The sequence below is a fragment of the Silurus meridionalis genome, chromosome 27 (genome assembly GCF_014805685.1).
Source record: "Silurus meridionalis isolate SWU-2019-XX chromosome 27, ASM1480568v1, whole genome shotgun sequence".
NCBI lineage: Eukaryota > Metazoa > Chordata > Actinopteri > Siluriformes > Siluridae > Silurus > Silurus meridionalis.
The window spans coordinates 18,858,481-18,883,480 of NC_060910.1; the positions used below are offsets into that span (position 1 = coordinate 18,858,481).

Here is a 25,000-nt window from a genome sequence, read left to right on the forward strand (position 1 = left end):
CCCCTTAAAAATGTTAATGTGCCCCTGAATCACATGACAATATGAACTAGGTAAAAAGCGGCGCTTTTCTTCTATACTAAATACGTCATTTCTTGTATACGTTTGTGACCACAGGGGTGTATTTACGGCGCCTATACTGTTTTAATGTCTAAGGCGTAATTCTGACCCTTTTGGCTTGCCGTGTAAAACACAACACACCCACAACACACCCACGCGCTCTATATAAACACACACACACACACACACACACACACACACTCTCTCTCTCTCTCTCTCTCTCTCACACACACATTCTCTCTCACACACCGCTGTCGCGTGCTGAGGTGCAGATCAACGCTGAGTTTAACTATGTTAGTCGGTAAGTACATTAGTAAACACTCGGTGTGTGTGTGTGTGTGTGTGTGTGTGTGTGTGTGTTAAGGAAGTGAAGTTTGGCTGAGACGCAATAAAACGTGACTGAATGCGATTAAACAGCGCGCTCATTCATCATCTCGTGTTTGAGATCATCTACTGTGGGATCCAGCTGAAGGTCTGGTGTGACAGTCAGGAGCGCGTGCAGGAGAAGGAACACCCCCGTGTTTCTTCTTCACAGCTCTCTGGTTTTGGGCTGGAGCGCACTGTTGTCTTCAGGAGGACAGATGTTCGGATCAGCCTACGCCAGATGTGCTACGCCAGATGTGCTCTTCCTTAGGTTAGCTCAGGTTAGCTTTTCACCTATTAGATAATTCTCCTCATGGCGCGCGCTAAGCGGCTACACCGGTGAACACACACTCGGATGGGAGGATCGTGTCTCCTGCCGGTGAGTTCCAGAGCTGCAGATCACATGTCACTGTTCTCCGTGTCGTGCAGGGTGAGGAGTGCGCACACACACACACACACACACACCCCTTCACACTCTCCACTCAGCTCCGGCCTCAGTGTGTCACCAAACACACAACCATTAAAAACAACAACAACAAAAACAACAACAACCCGAAACTTGGATGGCGCCATTGTACTAATAAAGAGAAGTGAGCATGCGCAGTGAGGAGAGCCAGTGTGTGTGTGTGTGTGTGTGTGTGTGTGTGTGTGTGTGTGTGTGTGTGTACTCTGTCTGTACTCTGTCTGTGTGCACACTTACTTTTTTATATACACATTTTCTATGAATTAAGATTCTTCTTAATTATTATTAGATGATAATTGGGGTTGTAGTGTAAGTGTGTGTCTACAGCAGGGTTGAACTGCAGCTTGATCTTCACCTCATCACTCATATCGTTGTGTTTTGTGTTGTGTTGTGTAGATATGAGGAGCTACACAGGTCTCATGGTCATGTGGTATCTGATGACTTCCTGCAGTAAGTTTTATTTTCTCTAGAGGGTTTAATTCTTCTACATCTCAGAGTTCAGACTCCGCCTTCACCAGAACCTTTCCAGCAAAATCCATATCAATTATAATCGCATCCTTCTGAACATTTTTGTTGAAATAAATAGACATTTTGTTTAGTTGTGAAGACACGAGCATCAGGAATATAATTAATTTAATGTATAATAAATGATATGCATAAATTAAATATTCAGAAGATTAAAACACGCATGTGAACGTAGTAAAGTCGCAGTAAATCACGTTGTTATCACGATGTTGTGAGTGAACTGATCATGTGACCTGAAGTTACAAACACACACACATTACACAAAATCACTTCAGTAAACTACACCATTTACAGTTTTTACTCCCCGTGCTGATGTTCCTTCACCTGTGACTTGAGACTTTGTGCTAGTGCTGCTGGTACTTTCTGCATTGATGTTCTCTTACTGTCACACTAACACCTAGTCATACCATCTCTACCACCACACTTCATCTCACACACACACACACACACACTGTGAGAGGAAAGCCATCCACCCTGTGTGTGTGTGTTGCAGCCGATGTCTCATCTGTACCAGGCTTCAGGTTCACAGTGAGGAAGCTCCATCAGGCTGCTCCTCTGGCCTGTGAAGGGAAATGTCCAGGTGCTCTGCTGTGGATTAGGATCCAGAAGCCGGGTGGAGATGTGGAGGTGGCTCGGTGTGATCAGACCTCCTGCAGCTCTGTGGAGGGGTTCATCATCTCTCATGAACAGTACCTGCAGGGGAACTTCTCCCTCACCATCACTGCAGCTGATTACAGGAGGCGTGGCTGGTACACGTGTTCCTGCGATGGCCAGGGTTTGTGTGACGTGAGTCTTCGCATTGAGCGTGAGTGTCCTGATACCTGTACACTCCACCTTCCTCCCAGCATCTACAGCACCATTACATCTGGTGTGTGTGTGTGTGTGTGTGTGTGTGTGTGTGTGTGTGTGTGTCTCCACAGCTCTTAACTTTATGAAGCAGGTCATTCTTGGAGGTTCCCTTGTGATGGATGTTCAGGTTCCTGAGCGTGTGAAGGTGATGTTCAACAGAAGCAGTGCTGAAGGTCTGAGCTCGGTCTCTGTTCCTCTGTGTGAAGTTGAAGGACGTAAAGCTCAGTGTGATGCTGAATATGAGAAGAGAGTGAAGTTTGAGTGCTCGCTGATTCTGCATGGTGTGAAAGAGACGGACAGAGGAGTGTATACCGTACAGGACACTGACAACGACGAGACGTTATACACACTCACACTCACAGGTACAACTCAGCACTCACCTGGGCTTCACATCCTGCTGCAGTGTGTGTGTGTGTGTGTGTGTGTGTGTGTTTCACTAATACAGAAATCTGTCTCTGACATCACAGGAAATAAGACAGAAGCCAACAACACGTTTCCTGAAAAAGGTACACAACTGTTACACACTACACTCACACACTGTACTAATACACACACTGTACACTCACACACTGTACTAATACACACACTGTACACTCACACACTGTACTAATACACACACTGTACACTCACACACTGTACTAATACACACACTGTACTAATACACACATTGTACACTCACATACTGTACCACACACACACTGTAACACTCACACACTGTACTAATACACACTGTACACTCACACACTGTACACTCACACACTGTACCACACACACACTGTACACTCACACACTGTACTAAAACACACACTGTCCTAATACACACATTGTACACTCACATACTGTACTAATACACACACTGTACACTCACATACTGTACTAATACACACACTGTACACTCACATACTGTACTAATACACACACTGTCCTAATACACATTGTACACTCACACACTGTACTAATACACACACTGTACACTCACACACTGTACTAAAACACACACTGTCCTATTACACACATTGTACACTCACACACTGTACTAATACACACTGTACACTCACACACTGTACTAAAACACACACTGTCCTAATACACACACTGTACACACACTGTACTAATACACACACTGTACACTCACACACTGTACTAAAACACACACTGTCCTATTACACACATTGTACACTCACACACTTACTAATACACACACTGTACACTCACACACTGTACTAATACACACACTGTACACACACACATTGTACACTCACACTGTACTAATACACACACTGTACACTCACACACTGTACTAATACACACACTGTACACTCACACACTGTACTAATACACACACTGTCCTAATACACACATTGTACACTCACACACTGTACTAATACACACACTGTACACTCACACACTGTACTAAAACACACACTGTCCTAATACACACATTGTACACTCACATACTGTACTAATACACACACTGTACACTCACACACTGTACTAAAACACACACTGTCCTATTACACACATTGTACACTCACACACTGTACTAATACACACACTGTACACTCACACACTGTACTAATACACACACTGTCCTAATACACACACTGTACACTCACACACTGTACTAATACACACACTGTACACTAATACACACATTGTACACTCACATACTGTACTAATACACACACTGTACACTCACACATACTGTACTACACACACACTGTACACTCACACACTGTACTACACACACACTGTCCTAATACACACACATTGTACACTCACACACTGTACTAATACACACACTGTACACTCACACACTGTACTAATACACACACTGTCCTAATACACACATTGTACACTCACACACTGTACTAATACACACTGTACACTCACACACTGTACTAACACACACTGTCCTAATACACACATTGTACACTCACACACTGTACTAATACACACACTGTACACTCACACACTGTACTCACACACTGTCCTAATACACACATTGTACACTCACACACTGTACTAATACACACACTGTACACTCACACACTGTACACACACACACTGTCCTAATACACACATTGTACACTCACACACTGTACTAATACACACACTGTACACTCACACACACTGTACTAAAACACACACTGTCCTACACACACATTGTACACTCACACACTGTACTAATACACACACTGTACACTCACACACTGTACTAAAACACACACTGTCCTATTACACACATTGTACACTCACACACTGTACTAATACACACACTGTACACTCACACACTGTACTAATACACACACACTGTACTAAAACACACATTGTACACTCACATACTGTACTAATAAACACACTGTACACTCACACACTGTACACTCACACACTGTACACACACACTGTACACTCACACACTGTCCTAATACACACATTGTACACTCACATACTGTACTAATAAACACACTGTACACTCACACACTGTACACTCACACACTGTACTAAAACACACATTGTACACTCACATACTGTACTAATACACACACTGTATGCTCACACACAGTACTAATACACACACTGTCCTAATACACACATTGTACACTCACACACTGTACTAATACACACACTGTACACTCACACACTGTACTAAAACACACACTGTACACTCACATACTGTACACACACACACTGTACACTCACACACTGTACTAAAACACACACTGTACACTCACATACTGTACTAATACACACATTGTACACTCACACACTGTACTAATACACACACTGTACACTCACACACTGTCCTAATACACACATTGTACACTCACATACTGTACTAATATACACATTGTACACTCACACACTGTACTAATACACACACTGTACGCTCACACACTGTACTAATACACACACTGTACGCTCACACACTGTACTAATACACACACTGTACTAATATACACACTGTACGCTCACACACTGTACTAATACACACATTGTACACTCACACACTGTACTAATACACACATTGTACACTCACACACTGTACTAATACACACACTGTACACTCACACACTGTACTAATACACACTGTACACTCACATACTGTACTAATACACACACTGTACACTCACACACTGTACTAATACACACATTGTACACTCACACACTGTACTAATACACACATTGTACACTCACACACTGTACTAATACACACTGTACACTCACACTGTACTAATACACACATTGTACACTCACATACTGTACTAATACACACACTGTAAGCTCACACACTGTACTAATACACACACTGTACACACACACTGTACACACACACATTGTACACTCACACACTGTACTAATACACACACTGTACACTCACACACTGTCCTAATACACACATTGTACACTCACATACTGTACTAATACACATTGTACACTCACACACTGTACTAATACACACACTGTACTAATACACACACACTGTACGCTCACACACTGTACTACACACACTGTACGCCACACACTGTACTAACACACACACTGTACTAATATACACACTGTACGCTCACACACTGTACTAATACACACATTGTACACTCACACACTGTACTAATACACACATTGTACACTCACACACTGTACTAATACACACACTGTACACTCACACACTGTACTAATACACACACTGTACACTCACATACTGTACTAATACACACACTGTACACTCACACTGTACTAATACACACATTGTACACTCACACACTGTACTAATACACACATTGTACACTCACACACTGTACTAATACACACACTGTACACTCACACACTGTACTAATACACATTGTACACTCACATACTGTACTACACACACACTGTAAGCTCACACACTGTACTAATACACACACTGTACACTCACATACTGTACTAATACACACATTGTACACTCACACACTGTACTAATACACACACTGTACACTCACACACTGTACTAATACACACACTGTACACTCACACACTGTCCTAATACACACACTGTACACTCACACACTGTACTAATACACACATTGTACACTCACACACTGTACTAATACACACACTGTAAGCTCACACACTGTACTAATACACACACTGTCCTAATACACACACTGTACGCTCACACACTGTACCACACACACACTGTACCACACACACACTGTAATGCTCACACTGTACTAATACACACACTGTCCTAATACACATTGTACACTTACACACTGTACTAATACACACACTGTACTAATACACACATTGTACACTCACACACTGTACTAATACACACACTGTACGCTCACACTGTACTAATACACACACTGTCCTAATACACACATTGTACACTCACACACTGTACTAATACACACACTGCTCATACACCCTGTACTAATACACACACTGTACACTCACACAATGTACTAATACACACACTTCTCATACACCCTGTACTAATACACACACTGTACACTTACACAATGTACTAATACACACACACACACACTGTATGAATACACACACTACATACACACACTGTACTAATACACACACTACTCATACACACTGTACTAATACACACACTACTCAAACACACACTGTACTAATATACACACTTTACTCATACAGTTAAATACAAAGCTCTAAATGTACTCGTGTGTGTGTGTGTGTGTGTTAGGAAGTGTTGATCTTGTATTAAAAATGAATCTGTGTGTGTGTGTGTGTGTGTGTGTGTGTGTGTGTGTGTGTGTGTGTGTGTGTGGTCTGCAGGTAAACAGGACAGCTGGAACATAAAGCGTATATTCACAGAGGAGTACAGAGGGATCATCGTGGGTCTGGTTCTGGGTCTGGTTCTGGGTCTGAGTGTTGGCTGGATTGTGAAATGGTGTGGGATGATCTGGGGGAAGGTGAGAAGGTGTTTGAGAGATGATGAAGATCTCAGACAGAATGATGTGAAGTGTGGTATTGTTCTGGCTGTGAAGCAGGATGATGATGGTGATGATGGTGATGATGGTAATGATTAATGCTCTGTATAATGTGATGTTTATCCACTTTCTTACTGTAATCATCAAAAGATCACTAGTGCACATGTCAGGATTCACTGCAGTGCAGCAGCTTGTGATAAAGAGTGATTGATGCCCTGGTTAGGAGACATGGGAGCTCAGTGCTGGACACACTGCACATGTTTGTTGGAATCCTAGCACCATGTCTGATAACTGCTATAAATGTAGAGAGGGAGTTGTGAGGCATCACACAGTTGTGATGTGAGTGTGAGTGTTATTTGAGTGTTTTGGGCAGCTTGTAAATTACACCTGAGAATAAACTGAAATCAGCCACACACAACGTGTTCATGTGAATGTGTGTGTGTGTGTGTGTGTGTGTGTGTGTGTTATATGGTGTATGAAGTGTAGATGAAGATTTCCTGTAGATTTCATTAGGACCATGTTCAGGTCAGGTTTATTTCTCCAGCTGATCTGCTCTTCTGTAAACCGATAATAAATGTCTCTTATTCAAACATATGAAATGTGTGAGCTTCATTTCTGCTCTCACTCTCCCACTGTTTAACACACTTACACCATAAAGTGTTCACCACATGCTCCTCTGGAGAAGTTCTGCTTCATAGACAGTTCTCGCTTAACCAGGAACCTTTAGCTGCCTACAGAATCCTGAGGGAACCATGTTTTTTATATAAGACTTCTTCTGGTACGTTGTGTATTTCTCTGTAAGCCAAGTATTGAGGTTTTTAGTCTAGAAGATATCAGGGTTCCACATGGAACCTTTACATGTTCTCTTGAAACAACAAAACAAGTAAGTGCTAGATGGAACCTTTGTGTGAAAACAGAGAATCTAACATTCATATGTAGGGATAGTGTAATTTGGTCTTCCTGCCTTTGGAGGGAGCTGTGTGTTCTTTGTTATTAGTGGATTAAACTTTTATTCGCAAGGGTGGAGCTGTTTCCCCCAGTTCTATTTCCTTTGTGAAAAGGTAAGGAGGATTTTCACTGTTCTCAATAATATATGTTAAATTTATCCAATTATATTAGCCATCCATGTTATTCAAAGAAAAATATTGTTTTACAAAGGGTTTAATAAAATGTTTGTGAAATTATATCAGATGGATTGTTTTTATATATTTTATTTCTTGCATGTTTTCTGTGTTCCATGTGGTGCAGCATATTTTATGTAATGTCGTGATGTGTTATTCTTTTTATTTTGGCTACAGACAACATTTGTCTGTTACATGCAGTAGTTTAATTTTGTTTTTCAGTGAATTTGTGAACCATGACTTACTATTTAGCTGTAGCCACATCCATATTTAGTGTAAATCTAATGTGTTATAAATGTGTGTATGTATGTTTATGTATCTATGTTGGACATTGTAATGAGCAGTTCTATCTCCTTTGTGAAAAGGCTGTGTCAGTGTGGGTTCTGCTGTGAAAGTGACTGAGTTGGATAAAGAAGCCTAATTAAAGAAAGCTGCTCTGTTTGACTCAACAATCGTGGTGTCCTCCTCGTTCATCCTTCATTCAAACACAACGCAGAGACAATTGGGGAGCACACCAGCAAGAGGGTTACACATATAAAACCATACAATCCTCTCAGGAATTCCCTGGAAACATCCAATACAGCCTTCTCCAAAAGTACCAGAACAACAAGGTATGATCTTATGTTTCTGGTTCACACTGAAGATGTTTGAGATCACTTCTAATAAGGGGTTACAGTAACTGTGCTGAGGGAAGAGAACTGTGGTGTGGACCATAGACATATAAGACACCTCCACACCTCATTGGCTGTTGGATCATACACCAGTGTCGCCACCAACTTGGTCCAAGCAACATTTCCATAATTCTCATAACTGAACTCGAAAATATTTTGTTCAAAGGGTTTTTAAATCTTGCGCTCTGCAACCGACAAATGATTAGAGATTATAGATGATCGATAGATATTATATAACCTTTAAAGTTATTATTATTATTATTATTATTTATACTGCTTCCACTGCTCTACACCTCAGAAGCCCCACCCCCGCTGCTCTACACCTCAGAAGCCCCACCCCCGCTGCTCTGCACCTCAGAAGCCCCACCCCCGCTGCTCTACACCTCAGAAGCCCCACCCCCGCTGCTCTACACCTCAGAAGCCCCGCCCATCAGCTGCTCCACACCTCAGAAGCCCCGCCCATCAGCTGCTCCACACCTCAGAAGCCCCGCCCCTCAGCTGCTCCACCAGAATTTCCCAGTAACGTGTCTGAACGTGTCAGAGCTCCTGGAGCTTTTCCTACTTCCAGTCTTCCTGTGTGGAGGAAACTTCTGCTGCACCGTCAAATCAGAGATCAGAAACTGGCTGAGATGACGTGTGACTTTACCAATCAGCCATTGGCTTGTGTATTCAGGAGGCGGGATTTCTTCGATCTTCTTCTCGCTGCACAGTGAGTGCACTTTCTCTCACACTCGCTTTAGGAGCGCGTGAAAGGAGTGAACATGTCGGTTTATTGTTCATCACTGTGGAGTTTCTCCACAAATAAACTAATTCAGAGAATAACTGGAGCTGGAATACAGATGAATGAAGAAGAGGAGATTCAGGGTCTTGATTTCTGTTCATAGCATGCTAGTGTTAGCGATCAATAACATTTACAATCATAATTTAAACTATCGATAACTACACTCAGCATGTTATGGATCGTTGCTAGTTTGGTTACACAGTTATTCTTCCACTGAACATCAGCATTTTCGCGCTTCACTCCGTCTGCTGAGGAAAATCTAAATCTGATCGAATTTAACTTTTTATTCGATTTTACAACAAAAACCTACATCACGTATCCTATAAATGTTGTTTCTTATGCTCAAACAGCGTTTAGAATTTATTTCAGGATAAACTATCACGTGTTGCGTCTTTTGCAGCGTCTTGCACAAGAGTTCAGTCAAAATTAATAACTACAGGTAGTGTCGACTTACGACCACGATTAGGAGACCGGTCGTAACAGGATTCGGTGGTAAGTAGAGTAGGTTATATGTACAGTACTGTGTAATGATGCCGGAAGTCGGTACACACTGTCGTACACCGCAGCCAGAGATTGTGGTCGTAAAGTCGAACGGTCGTAAGTCGACGACTACCTGTAGTTAAATACTATTGGTCAAGAACACACTCTCAAGGTAAAATTTTAACGTGAGCTCGTAATCATACCGAGCTACGGACATGACAAGTAGGCAAAGACCTGCACACGATTTACTATTTCATACTATTTTGATATTTCATACTATTTACTATTTACAAAAAAATCGTGCGTACGATTTATTAATTTGCTCCCTGGATTTATAAACGCGGACAGTACCGTCGTATTTCCTGTAGATGGCACTAAAAACACGCAAGGTTGTAAAAAATAAAAATTTAAATAGTGAATTTTATTTAATTAACATGGACATAAACTAACCCCCCCCCCCCCACCTTGCTGTGATACACCTACACAAGTAATACTGTAGGTGTAAAATACTACATTTAATCTAATAACATGGACAGCTGTAGTATTTAGGGGGGTATTTAGGCACGCTGAATGATACAGGGATGCAATTAGTATTTTGGAAATTGTGAACTTGCAGACATGTCGATTTCTGTCAAGGAAAATAAACATTTAGTTAAAATAAATGTGTTTTCAGTGACGCACTGGATGTTAATCATGTCTTCACATTCCACAGTTTTTTGATGAGATCGACTAAATCCATTGTTCACCAAGCAGCTTCTGTCAGAGCTTCAGAGAGGACTTCACTAGAGTTCTGTTAAATTTGCTGAAACTGCACCAGCAGAACACTACACTGAAACCAGACAGGAAGCCCTGGCTAAAGATCTCACAGCTAGAGACCGTCACCTCACTAGTGAAACTCACTCACATTATATATCATTTACTTTACCACATTGTAAAATATGTAGGATCTTTTTCCACACTGCAGGAATTGATTAAAGGGCGGGGCTTATCTTCTTCATCATCCAGCTTCAGAGAGAAGACCGATCACTACATCACTATGAAAGAGGAAGACTTCTGAATTACAGTTATTACAGTTACACTGCCAGTCACTTCACTACAGATGATCGAGCGTTAATATGAAATGTTCTGATGCTCTGGAAGAGTTAAAATCCATCGTACATGTTGTACAGGTTTTATACAGAACATCCAGTATATGAGTTACATTTCTGATGTTCTGTATTTTATTCAGGATTTATTACAGTTTGAACGCTTGTAAAACGTGCACTACGCATGTTTAGCACATAAACACGTGAAGGAACTGTTCATGATGCCTCCATTTCTGAAGAAATTAAAATTCTATGTTAATTGAATTTATTCTGCGTGACGTGAGGGTTCCTGACGGTGGTGTTTACACGGTGTGGGACACGGACAATGACGAGATCATAGCTACACACACACACACACACACACACACACACACACACACACACACACACTGTTACAGGTAATGGCTCGATCCTGGACTTGGGGTTTTATTCCTCATCACCTTCTTCCATCACGTTCTATTATTAATGCAGGAAACTCCACCAGAACCAACCAGACCTCACCTACAGATGGAAGTAGGTATTTATTACAGGCTGGGTATTTAACCTGTCTTCAGGTCGTGACCTTTAACCCCTCCGTGTAGACCCTTGGAGCTCTGTATTGTTAGTAATTTGGGGATGAGTGGAAAGAGGAGGCTGAGCTGTAGATCAGATGGATGTAGATGAAAGCTCAGTGTGTTTGTGTTCAGGTGAACACTGGTGGAAGTGGATGCAGGATTATCAGATGATCGGGATTGTTCTGGTGGGTCTGCTTACTGCCGTCTTCATCCACATCATCTTTCATTGAATCCTAAGTGGCTGGACGTGACTCAGGGGCAGAACAACATGTTTAGGAGATGAAGAGAGAGCAGAGGAGAAATGTAGAGCAGGTACTCACATGTACCTGCTCTACAGCTTCTGCACATTTCTCTACTGCCCAGAGTCAGGATATTTATCTTCCATTCACACACACACACACACATACACACGTATATAAATCTGTATTTGTTTATTAGCATTTCCTGTAGATTCTAAACTGCATTTCACTGTTGTGTATCAGTAAAGTGTTTACGTTTCTCCTTTATATTCTGGTGTATACATGAACATGCGCAGGTGATGGTGCAGGTGATGGTGCAGGTGATGGTGAAGGTGATGGTGAAGGTGATGGTGCAGGTGATGGTGCAGGTGAAGGTGATGGTAATGGTGCAGGTGATGGTAATGGTGATGGTAATGGTAATGGTGGTGGTGATGGTGCAGATATGACGTGTGTTTTACTCATTTAAATCACTGATTTATTTAACAATCATTAAAATCTTCATCTCTAAACCTGTTTCAAGTCGTTCATCTTGAATAAAAGATCCCCAGTGTTACATTATAGACATTCCTGATCACTGACCTGTGTTTCAACTCAACTGAACCACTGAGTCTGATTACTTTTCTCTCTCTCTCTCTCTCTCTCTCTCTCTCTCTCTCTCCTCCCTCTTTCTCTCTTCCTCTCTCTCTCTCTCCTCCCTCTCTTTCCCCCCCTCTCTCGCTCTCTCTCTTCCTCTGTCTCTCTCTCTCTCCTCCCTCTCTCTCTCTCCCTCTCTATATATGTATATGTCTCTCCTCCTCTCTCTCTCTCTCTCTCTCTGTCTCCCTCTCACACACACAAAATATCAATATAGTGAGTTCTGCTTTAGAACTCACTATTTAGAGGGAGGGAGGAGAGAGAAAGAGAGAAGGAGTAATAGAGAGAGAGAGGAAGGGAAAGTGAAAGGAATGTTGTAACTGCTGCTGCTGTAAAGGGAGAGAATACATCATTTATTCCTTTTTTATTATTATAGTGATGGAGGGATTGAGCTGTGAGTATACGTGTTTGTGGTGTGTGTGTGTGTGTGTGTGTGTGTGTGTGTGTGTGTGTGTGTGTGTGTGTGTGTGTGTGTGTATTAGGTGTGTGTTGGCGACTCGCCGCTGCGTCGGGCAGAATACAGACTCCGGGAACTGGGAATCGGGGGTTAAATACTCGTGTGTGTGTGTGTGTGTGTGTGTGCGCAGAATGAAATCATTTGCCAGACTCGTAAAATGGTCTTAAAAATATAATAATAATAATACATTACTAGAAGAAAGAAAAGCAACAATGGAAATGAAACTAAAATACAGGCACAGGGAAGTGAAGTCTCGCGCAGGCGCACACAGAGGAACATGTCTGAGTGCAGGAGAATCACTGAGCTCCAGATTTCACTGATTTATTAAAGAAATTAACAAACAACACAAATAAATCATACAAATAAATAGTTTAAAAATCATACATTGTGATTTCTGTATTTTTTTAGATTATGTCTCTCACAGTGGACATGCACCTACGATGATAATTTCAGACCCTCCATGATTTCTAAGTGGGAGAACTTGCAAAATAGCAGCGTGTTCAAATACTTATTTTCCTCACTGTATCATTTAAGCTGATGTTCTAAAACGTTCCTTGTTCCTGTCCATGTTCATCATTTACACAAACAAATCTAAATCTTAATAAAACAAAACAGTTGTTTATTTCCTGTAGCAGGAAGAAGTCTAATGTAATGATAAAGAAATAAATAGACTATATCACAATTCATACATTTACTGTTCAGTGTTTACACAACAAACACTACAGAAACCCTCTGTCTCACACACATCTGAGACTGGAGAGAGACTGGAGAGACCCTGAGGGCGTGCTCAAAATGAGTCAAGTCTTATAGGAGGTCCCCAGTTGTTGGGGTGGTGGTGGGGGGGGGTCTTTCTGTCAGATTAAACTATTACACTATTGACACAAAACAGTGTGAAAGTGTTTAAGGACCTTTTATTAGTTTAACCACCAAAAGTTTGGCAAAGTATCATGTGATATCATGTTAATGCGTACCTTTACCAGCAGATCAGAGTGCAGTGGTCTGTCTGGTTTGTTTGTCCTCTCCTTCCTGTCTTGGTTAAAGTTGACAGCCGATGGCCATCTTTTTAATGCAAACTCAAATATGTACTGGATTTTTGCCAAATTCTTTCCGAAAAAAAAAAAGGTACTAGCTTCAGGTTGTTTTGGTCTGAGCACCGCCGCATACCTGAAACTATTAATAATAAAAAATGAAAAATTAGTCGTTTATGTTGAACACAAAACCCTGACATGGAGACATGACAACTATTTAAATAAACATTCTTATGTCACATGAATGATTATAAATACTTAATTTATGAAATGTACCATATCCTAACTGCTTGAATTGAATTAGATGTGTAGTTCATATTTTTTTTACTAAAATAATCTTGGGGACCCCATAAGTCTATTTCTTCCCCCAGCTCCCCCTCAATTTAAGCAGTGTCTGAGGGTTTATTACAGGGTCAGTATGAGTGTTTACAGTGCTGATGCTGGTGTTGTGTCTCCTCAGCCATGCAGTCCTTCAGCATTCATCACTGTGTCCTGATCTTCCTCACCCTCACCTTCACCACTGGTAAGTCTGAGTACACGCTCACTGTACTGAGAGTGTACAGTGTACAGTGAGTGTACAGAGAGTACACTGTACACTGTTCACACTCACGGTACACTCTCACTGTAGCCCTTACTGTACACTCTCACTGCACACTGTGCACTCTCACTGCACACTGTACACGTTCACTGTGCACTAAACACTCGCTGTGCACTGTACACTGTGCACTCTCACTGTGGCCCTCACTGTACACCGGACACTCTAACTGCACTCTCACTGTACACTGTACACGCTCACTGTGCACTAAACACTCGCTGTGCACTGTACTCTCTCACTGCACTCTCACTGCACGCTCTCACAGTGGCTCTTACTGTACACTCACTACACACTGAACACTCTCACTGCACACTGCCAACGCACACTCCCACTGTACAGTGTACACGCTCACTGAACACTCTCACAGCACACTGTACACTCTCACTGTAGCCCTCACGGCACATTGTACAGTCTCACTGTGCACTCCCACTGCACACTGAACACTTTTACTGCACACTCTCACTGTACACTGAAATGTATTTTGTGTTTCAGCTTCTGTATCAGCTGCTGTTTGTTCTACATCAGTGAAGCTTCTTCAGCCTGTGATTCTCTCATGTGAACATAAATGTTCTGCTTCAGTCAAATGGACCTTATTTCAGAATCGAGATGTTGTGTTTGCTCGGTGTGATCAGACATCATGCACCTCACAGCAGAAGGGATATACTATGTCACATGATCAGTACTTGAAGGGGAATCTCAGTCTCAGCATCGCTGCAGCAAACTACAGTGAGAGGAACACGTACACGTGTGAATGTGGCGTCTCAGACATCACTACTGTGCGCCTCAGTATTGAGAGTGAGTGAAGTTCATGGTAACAGTAACAGATGAGCATTACTTCATGATCTCCTTCAGACCACTGACACGTTTTCATTACAGGAGATCACATCCATTTAACACTACTATCATTTTGAAATGTTGAATGTTTTTTCTCCTCAGCCGTGTTCTCAGCAGTTCAGATGAGTCCTGCTGAAGATCTGCTCCTGGATTTGTCTGTACCAGAGCCAGTGAAGGTGTTTTACAGAAGCAGTGATTCAGCTGATGATGAACTGATCTGCAACGTGACTCAGAGCTCAGCACAGTGTTCATCTAAATACACATCCAGAACATCACTCCATCACCCACAGCTCACACTGAGAGGAGTGACGTCCAGTGATAGTGGAACCTACACCATCCAGAACACAAAGTATAATGAGGACATCCATGTGTACAATGTCTCAGTGACAGGTACGTCTCAGTGTGACAGGTACGTCTCAGTGTGACAGGTGTGTCTCAGTGTGACAGGTACGTCTCAGTGTGACAGGTACGTCTCAGTGTGACAGGCGCGTCTCAGTGTGACAGGAGCGTCTCAGTGCGACAGGTGCGTCTCAGTGTGACAGGAGCGTCTCAGTGCGACAGGTGCGTCTCAGTGTGACAGGAGCGTCTCAGTGCGACAGGTGCGTCTCAGTGTGACAGGTGCGTCTCAGTGTGACAGGTGCGTCTCAGTGTGACAAGTACGTCTCAGTGAGACATGTGCGTCTCAGAGTGACAAGTACGTCTCAGTGTGACAAGTACGTCTCACTGTGACAGGTACGTCTCAGTGTGACAGGTACGTCTCAGTGTGACAAGTACGTCTCAGTGCGACAGTTACGTCTCAGTGTGACAAGTACGTCTCAGTGCGACAGGTACGTCTCAGTGTGACAAGTACGTCTCAGTGTGACAGGTACGTCTCAGTGTGACAGGTACGTCTCAGTGAGACAGGTGCGTCTCAGTGTGACAGGTGCGTCTCAGTGTGACAGGTACGTCTTAGTGTGACAGGTATGTCTCAGTGTGACAGGTACGTCTCAATGTGACAATTACGTCTCAGAGCGACAGGTACGTTTTAGTGTGACAGGTGCGTCTCAGTGTGACAGGTACGTCTCAGTGTGACAGGTACGTCTCAGTGTGACAGGTGCGTCTCAGTGTGACAGGTACGTCTCAGTGTGACAGGTGCGTCTCAGTGCGACAGGTGCGTCTCAGTGCGACAGGAGCGTCTCAGTGCGACAGGTGCGTCTCAGTGCGACAGGTGCGTTTCAGTGTGACAGGTACGTCTCAGTGTGACAGGTACGTCTCAGTGAGAGGTGCGTCTCAGTGAGAGGTGCGTCTCAGTGTGACAGGTGCGTCTCAGTGTGACAGGTACGTCTCAGTGAGACAGGTGCGTCTCAGAGTGACAGGTACGTCTCAGTGTGACAGGTACGTCTCAGTGTGACAGGTACGTCTCAGAGTGACAGGTACGTCTCAGTGTGACAGGTACGTCTCAGAGTGACAGGTACGTCTCAGTGTGACAGGTACGTCTCAGTGTGACAGGTACGTCTCAATGTGACAATTACGTCTCAGTGTGACAGGTACGTCTTAGTGTGACAGGTACGTCTTAGTGTGACAGGTATGTCTCAGTGTGACAGGTACGTCTCAGTGTGACAGGTACGTCTCAGAGCGACAGGTACGTTTTAGTGTGACAGGTGCGTCTCAGTGTAACAGGTGCGTTTCAGTGTGACAGGTGCGTCTCAGTGACAGGTGCGTCAGTGTGACAGGTGCGTCTCAGTGACAGGTGCGTTTTAGTGTGACAGGTGCGTCTCAGTGACAGGTGCGTCTCAGTGTGACAGGTGCATCTCAGTGCGACAGGTGCGTCTCAGAAGGTTGTCAGTTCATATCCCAGCACCACTCTGAGGAAGACGCTTAACACACACCTGCTCAGTGTATATATGAGATAAGTGTAAGTCACTCTGGCGTCTCTGGTGTGAGCGTGATATGATATAAAGGTGGGTCTCAGTATTACAGGTAGATTTTCAGGTTTTTAACACAAATTTAACACGAGTCTTCACTTCAGCTCTATATGAGGAGAGCAGTGATGCAGCGGTGCTTTAATCTTGTGGTCTGCCCACCTCACACACCTCCTGTTCTCCTGCTGTCACATACTGACGTTACACTGCCTTCTCCACAATCTAAACTGCACAGTGTGTGTTAGCCATGTAGACCTGTTCCACTGATGGAGCTCCACACTGGTAGGCTGCTCAATGCTGAACTTTGTGCAACTTTATTTTGTGTGTGTGTGTGTGTGTGTGTGTGTGTAGATAATCAGATTCCTTGGTGGGGAATTGTACTGATGGTGTTGCTGGTGCTGGTTCTGGTTCTGGCTGTCATTGGATGGATAAAATACCGAAAAGATGCAAACTATAGGTTGTTCATAAAGGTAAGTGTAACTGTACCAGCAGCCCTGTGTGTGTGTGTGTGTGTGTGTGTGTGTGTGTGTGTGTGTGTGTGTGTGTGTGATATTATGCTGATTTGTGTGTCCTTTTTAGCTTTTGCACTACATCATTAGATCAGGACATCTGACTCATTCACAATCTCTGACTTCATAAAAAACCAAACATCTGTGATGCTGCTCTACACTAACAGTACGATGTGTGTGTGTGTGTGTGTGTGTGTGTGTTAAACAGGTTAGTAAGCAGCTGGTGGACGTGAACGCGCTTGTGAACAAGGCTCAGTCTGAGGGTAATGAAGCGGTTGTGAAGGCGGAGAAGGCGATAAAGAAGCTGAAAGAGCAATACAGAGAAAATCCTACATATTCTGAACAGATCCAAATGTTCTGCCAGGGGAAGGAACTGCAGCTGCAGCGGTGCACTGGAGAACAAGGAGAAGCTCTAATTCTGACCAAGAGAGGGGTAGATATCTAGTTATCTTACACACACACACAGTTCTATAGACATGAAACAATCTTTTTAAACTCAGACACACTTCCAGTCTCCTCCATCACATGTACATACACATTCCCTGATACCTCACACACCTAACTACCCCAACACACACATAACTGCCCTATCACACACCTAAATAAACCAACACACACTTACTTTGTGTGGGTTTGGGTGTGTGTGTGTGGTTGGTATATAATGACGTGTGTTTTGTGTTGAGCAGGTGAGGAGTATGATGGAGAAGGTGATGAAGAGTTTGGAGATGTTGAGTGAAGATGGAGAAGGACACCTGCAGGGTAACAGCGTTACAGAGCTGGAACAGATGGAGCAGGATCTGATTCAGATTTTAGAGTGGTGTCGGAGTTCAACAAACCCACAGAGCAGCACAGAGGTGGAGAACCTGAAGAAGCATCTGGAGGAGAAATGTATTCAGTAATGTAGAGAGAAGTGGATGGAGCTACTTGATGTCTTTCAGCAGCACAAAGATAAAGAACCTGAAGATCTCAACTTTAGAAGAAAGCAGAAGGAACTCAGTCACTTGATGTTATAATTGAGGGTGAAAGTAAAATATGTTCTGGTGTGAAGAAACTTTTATCGCAACACAAACACAAGTATTTCTCTGTTTGTGTTTAACTGCTGAAACCCAGGCTGATTTGATCTGTGAGTGTGTGTGTGGTTGAATGTTGAAGAAGGAGGTACCAGGTATGTATCTGCAGTCATAAACATTCCTTTTGTACTATGACATGTTTACAAGGAGGCACTTTCACAATTAAGTGTTAATTTATTTCGGTTATTTTTTTTTTATTAGTTTAATTTGTTTGTTTTTATAATTCAACATTTTTTATATGTTTATTTGACTGGTAGACTAAAGTTTTAGATTTTTCAAGATTTATGTGATATTTTTTGTTTTGAGTTATATTAATACGTATCCCATCATACTTAGTGGTACAGGTCACTTCCTGTTCACCGCATGCTAGAGAAAGTCATGATGAGCATTGAAAGCTGCAATGTTTATTGTAAAGTAATATATGTTAATTAAAATAAGTTTGTGCAAAAAGTTACAACTCTTAGTCTACAAGCAGGCAAAATGGTGTGTAAGTTTATTTTCTGTTTTATGTCCAAATTTAATGTTGTCTTTCTTTGTAACTGAATATATGTTGTATATTTATCCTGTGGCGGGGCTTTAACACACTGCACACACCACTGTGGAGGGGATTCAACACACTGCACACACCACTGTGGAGGGGCTTTAACACACTGCACACACCACTGTGGAGGTGCTTCAACACACTGTACACACCACTGTGGAGGGGCTTCAACACACTGCACACACCACTGTGGAGGGGCTTCAACACACTGCACACACCACTGTGGAGGAGCTTCAACACACTGCACACACCACTGTGGAGGGGCTTCAACACACTGCACACACCACTGTATAGGGGATTCAACACACTGTACACTTCACTGTGGAGGGGCTTCAACACACTGCACACACCACTGTGGAGGGGCTTCAACACACTGCACACACCACTGTGGAGGGGCTTCAACACACTGTACACTTCATTGTGGAGGGGCTTCAACACACTGCACACACCACTGTGGAGGGGCTTCAACACACTGCACACACCACTGTGGAGGAGCTTCAACACACTGCACACACCACTGTGGAGGGGCTTCAACACACCGCACACACCACTGTATAGGGATTCAACACACTGTACACTTCACTGTGGAGGCTTCAACACTGCACACACCACTGTGGAGGGGCTTCAACACACTGCACACACCACTGTGGAGGCTTCAACACACTGTACACACCACTGTGGAGGGGCTTCAACACACTGCACACACCACTGTGGAGGCTTCAACACACTGTACAATTCACTGTGGAGGGGCTTCAACACACTGCACACACCACTGTGGAGGGGCTTCAACACACTGCACACACCACTGTGGAGGAGCTTCAACACACTGCACACACCACTGTGGAGGCTTCAACACACTGCACACACCACTGTATAGGGATTCAACACACTGTACACTTCACTGTGGAGGCTTCAACACACTGCACACACCACTGTGGAGGGGCTTCAACACACTGCACACACCACTGTGGAGGCTTCAACACACTGTACACTTCATTGTGGAGGGGCTTCAACACACTGCACACACCACTGTGGAGGGGCTTCAACACACTGCACACACCACTGTGGAGGAGCTTCAACACACTGCACACACCACTGTGGAGGGGCTTCAACACACCGCACACACCACTGTATAGGGATTCAACACACTGTACACTTCACTGTGGAGGCTTCAACACTGCACACACCACTGTGGAGGGGCTTCAACACACTGCACACACCACTGTGGAGGCTTCAACACACTGTACACACCACTGTGGAGGGGCTTCAACACACTGCACACACCACTGTGGAGGCTTCAACACACTGTACAATTCATTGTGGAGGGGCTTCAACACACTGCACACACCACTGTGGAGGGGCTTCAACACACTGTACACTTCACTGTGGAGGGGCTTCAACACACTGCACACACCACTGTGGAGGGGCTTCAACACACTGCACACACCACTGTATAGGGGATTCAACACACTGTACACTTCACTGTGGAGGGGCTTCAACACACTGCACACACCACTGTGGAGGGGCTTCAACACACTGCACACACCACTGTGGAGGGGCTTTAACACACTGCACACACCACTTTGAAGGGGCTTCAACTCATTGCACACATCACTGTGGAGGGGCTTCAACACAATTGAACAAATAAAAACATATACCGTCATTGCCTATCTCGGTTATTTACTAAAACCTGATAAAATATAGTAATTTACAATTTGTACAGTTTTACAGTAAATGGGCAATGAATTACAAGTATATTTTTGTATTCAAATATATTACTAGAGAAAAAAACAGTAAAATACAATGTTTTACTGTAAATACATTACCAGCAAGTTAAATGGAACTGTAAATATGAATACAGTATTTGTGCTGTGAGTTTAATTTACAGTAAGTTACTAGTGCAAACTGCTGCCATTAAGTTACTGTAAATTCTACAGAAAATGTTTACCAGTGCGCTGTTATTGGCCGAGGTGGCATTTTAATGAAAATGACAAATTGTAATAAATTAATGGATTTGTTGCATAGAAACAAAAGAAACATACACATGACAGTTTAATGTCGTACAAAATTTTCCCAGGCCGGTCTTTAAGGTGTGGTGGATAAATACCACAAAATAAAAATGATACGAGTATAAAAACTGGTATTTTCTAAATATAATAATAAAGGTGAATCCTCTTTACTACCACCCTCTTTACAGTATATAAATGAGGACGTACTCGTCTTTAGAGATCTGAACCCTGTATTTTGTTCAGATTCTTTCATTTGAAGAAGCCCCACAAGTGTCCTCACCTCTACAGGTCACACTCGAGTTAATCCTTCAAACACTTCTTACACATAGTAAATATTCTCATCTGATCATTAGTGTCTAAAAAGTAGCCTGTCATTCATATCTGTCTGCTTCAGGACCCTCTGTCCAGACCACCAGGACACCTTCAGGACCCTCTGTCCAGACCACCAGGACACCTTCAGGACCCTCTGTCCAGACCACCAGGACACCTTCAGGACTCTCTGTCCAGACCACCACTTCAACGTCTGCCTTCTGTTCTAACACATTTATTACTTTTAACAAAAACACCCTGAAAAACTAAATATGTTGTGCTCAAATCTACTGATTCTAATTATTTATTCAGTGCTGCTTTATTCCAGAAATAATATCTATTTCATACATGAGAGAACACACAATAATGGAAAGATTAAAAGGATAAAGGCACTATAATACAAGCTGAACCTGGAAACATGATTGTACAAATTGTTATAAATATGTAAAAGTGTGTGAAATTAAACTTTTGGCCACGAACAAACAAAGGAAGTGAAGAAACCCCTCAGTCTGGTTGGAAGTAAATGGTAAAGGAAGTAAAATGCAGGACATGGAGACTAAAGTTCTGATTAAAGTCCATGTTTGCAGGAGTTGTGTGTTGGTGTGTAGTTTATATGATGTTGTGTATGTGAGTGTGTGGTTCTGGTCCTCTACAGCAGCAGCACTGTCCAGTCAGAGTGTTTCAGGAGATTCCTCTGGAACATCAACATTTCATTCCAGCTCCTGATTCTCAGCCATGGCATCATACATCCAGCTGCTGAAGCTCTGATCCTGGATTTACAGTGTGAAGCTGAACACACACACACACACACACACACACACACACACAGAGGTAGAGCTGAGTGTGTAATTACACCAGTGATAATTCACACACACACACACACACACACACACACCGGAAGCGGAAGAAGAAGACCAGTCCACGACCGGAAGTGTTGATTGTCTGACAGGACTGAGAGAAGCTAAGCTAGGCTAATCGAGTGTAGTATAGTGTGATAATGTGAGAGAGATCCGCTAACACAGCGCACTTCCGGTTGTGTGTGTCTGCTGCTTGAACCGCGAGCTGCTTCGGGAGAAGTGTTACACTGATGGCCGATAACGCTGAGGGCTTTGACCGGGCTCCTGGTGCGGGGCGGAGCCGGGGGCAGGTGAGAGGGTCCGGGCAGGGGGACGGCGGGAGGCCCCGGGAGCCTGAACTCGCCGACGGAGAGGCGCTTTTTAACCGCTGTCAACCTCTCAGACAACCGCGGACTCCTCCTGTAGCTCCGCCGGAGTGTCCCGGTACCCTAACCCTGTATTTACTCTGTGTGTGTGTGTGTGTGTGTGTGTGTGTGTGTGTGTGTGTGTGTGTGTGTGTGGCTCCGCCGGAGTGTCCCGGTACCCTAACCCTGTATTTACTGTGTGTGTGTGTGTGTGTGTGTGTGTGTGTGTGTGTGTGTGTAGCTCCGCCGGAGTGTCCCGGTACCCTAACCCTCACTCAGTGTGTGTGTGTGTGTGTGTGTGTGTGTGTGTGTAGCTCCGCCGGAGTGTCCCGGTACCCTAACCCTGTATTTACTGTGTGTGTGTGTGTGTGTGTGTAGCTCCGGAGTGTCCCGGTACCCTAACCCTGTATTTACTGTGTGTGTGTGTGTGTGTGTGTGTGTGTGTGTGTGTGTGTGTGTAGCTCCGCCGGAGTGTCCTGGTACCCCAACCCTGAATTTACTCTGTGTGTGTGTGTGTGTGTGTGTGTGTGTGTGGCTCCGGAGTGTCCCGGTACCCTAACCCTGTATTTACTGTGTGTGTGTGTGTGTGTGTGTGTGTGTGTGTGTGTGTGTGTGGCTCCGCCGGAGTGTCCCGTACCCCAACCCTGTATTTACTCTGTGTGTGTGTGTGTGTGTGGCTCCGGAGTGTCCCGTACCCCAACCCTGTATTTACTGTGTGTGTGTGTGTGTGTGTGTGTGTGTGTGTGTAGCTCACCGGAGTGTCCCGCACCCCAACCCTGAATTTACTCTGTGTGTGTGTGTGTGTGTGTGTGTGTGTGTGTGTGTGTGTGTGTAGCTCCGGAGTGTCCCGGTACCTAACCCTCACTCAGTGTGTGTGTGTGTGTAGCTCCGGAGTGTCCCGGTACCCCAACCCTGCATTTACTCTGTGTGTGTGTGTGTAGCTCCGGAGTGTCCCGGTACCTAACCCTCACTCAGTGTGTGTGTGTGGCTCCGGAGTGTCCCGTACCTAACCCTCACTCAATGTGTGTGTGTGTGTGTGTGTGTGGCTCCGGAGTGTCCCGTACCCCAACCCTGCATTTACTCTGTGTGTGTGTGTGTGTAGCTCCGCCGGAGTGTCCCGGTACCCTAACCCTCCTCTATTTACTGTGTGTGTGTGTGTGTGTGTGTGTGTGTGTGTGTGTGTGTGTGTGTGTGTGTGTGTGTGTGTGTAGCTCCGCCGGAGTGTCCCGGTACCCTAACCCTCCTCTATTTACTGTGTGTATGTGTGTGTGTATGTGTGTGTGTGTGTGTGTGTGTGTAGTAGGAGACAGCAGCAGTGTGTCCTCCCCGTCCTCCAGCTCGTCTCTCAGCAGTGCAGCAGCTGTTAAACCTCGTCCTGATCAGAGTGCAGTGTTTCAGTCCAGACTGTCAGCACACGCCCGAGTTCATCCCTCTTCATCCTCCTCCTCTTCCTCCTACACACCTGCCCAGGTACATCACACACACACACACACACACACACACATACACACACACACGCCCGAGTTCATCCCTCTTCATCCTCCTCCTCTTCCTCCTACACACCTGCCCAGGTACATCACACACACACACACACGCCCCCGAGTTCATCCTCTTCATCCTCCTCCTACACACCTGCCCAGGTACATCACACACACACACACACACACACACACACACACACGCCCGAGTTCATCCCCTCTTCATCCTCCTCCTCTTCCTCCTACACACCTGTCCAGGTACATCACACACACACACGCCCGAGTTCATCCCTCT

At 44.0% G+C, this 25,000-nt stretch overlaps 3 protein-coding genes across 9 annotated transcripts in view; all 3 read left to right on the top strand.

The window, feature by feature from the left end:
* The first annotated feature begins 233 nt into the window (after positions 1 to 233).
* On the top strand, positions 234 to 7,803 carry LOC124380743. Of its 4 annotated transcripts, XM_046841982.1 has the most exons (7): positions 241 to 358; positions 503 to 691; positions 1,280 to 1,333; positions 1,902 to 2,213; positions 2,329 to 2,619; positions 2,725 to 2,763; positions 7,055 to 7,803. In XM_046841982.1, exons 2-7 carry the CDS (start codon positions 676 to 678, stop codon positions 7,306 to 7,308), a joined length of 966 nt encoding a protein of 321 aa, XP_046697938.1. In that variant the 5' UTR covers positions 241 to 358; positions 503 to 675; the 3' UTR covers positions 7,309 to 7,803. The 4 variants fall into 4 exon arrangements, with proteins under 4 accessions (XP_046697939.1, XP_046697941.1, XP_046697938.1 ...); XM_046841983.1 differs by lacking the exon at positions 503 to 691 and having other exon boundaries at positions 234 to 358; XM_046841985.1 differs by lacking the exon at positions 503 to 691 and having other exon boundaries at positions 234 to 358; positions 1,923 to 2,213.
* Positions 7,804 to 8,079: 276 nt separating this feature from the next.
* LOC124380741 lies at positions 8,080 to 23,537 on the top strand. Of its 4 annotated transcripts, none has more exons than XR_006924724.1 (8): positions 13,139 to 13,167; positions 14,719 to 14,781; positions 15,346 to 15,648; positions 15,790 to 16,077; positions 17,940 to 18,058; positions 18,306 to 18,530; positions 18,784 to 19,235; positions 23,507 to 23,537. XR_006924724.1 is itself a non-coding variant. In XM_046841980.1 (7 exons), the coding sequence occupies exons 2-7, from the start codon at positions 14,721 to 14,723 to the stop codon at positions 18,994 to 18,996; spliced, it is 1,209 nt and encodes a 402-aa protein (XP_046697936.1). In that variant the 5' UTR covers positions 8,080 to 8,941; positions 14,719 to 14,720; the 3' UTR covers positions 18,997 to 19,853. The 4 variants fall into 4 exon arrangements, 2 of the variants coding, with proteins under 2 accessions (XP_046697936.1, XP_046697935.1); XR_006924723.1 differs by lacking the exon at positions 23,507 to 23,537 and adding an exon at positions 22,112 to 22,227 and having other exon boundaries at positions 18,784 to 19,650; XM_046841980.1 differs by lacking the exons at positions 13,139 to 13,167; positions 23,507 to 23,537 and adding an exon at positions 8,080 to 8,941 and having other exon boundaries at positions 18,784 to 19,853.
* The window catches only part of paip1 (poly(A) binding protein interacting protein 1), a 10,157-nt gene continuing 8,112 nt past the window's right edge, over positions 22,956 to 25,000 (top strand). Inside the window, exons 1-3 of the mRNA XM_046841993.1 lie at positions 22,956 to 23,306; positions 24,528 to 24,646; positions 24,910 to 24,963. Coding sequence (XP_046697949.1) covers positions 23,114 to 23,306; positions 24,528 to 24,646; positions 24,910 to 24,963 — 366 coding nt within the window. The 5' untranslated portion in view covers positions 22,956 to 23,113. The remainder of the gene's footprint in view (positions 23,307 to 24,527; positions 24,647 to 24,909; positions 24,964 to 25,000) is intronic.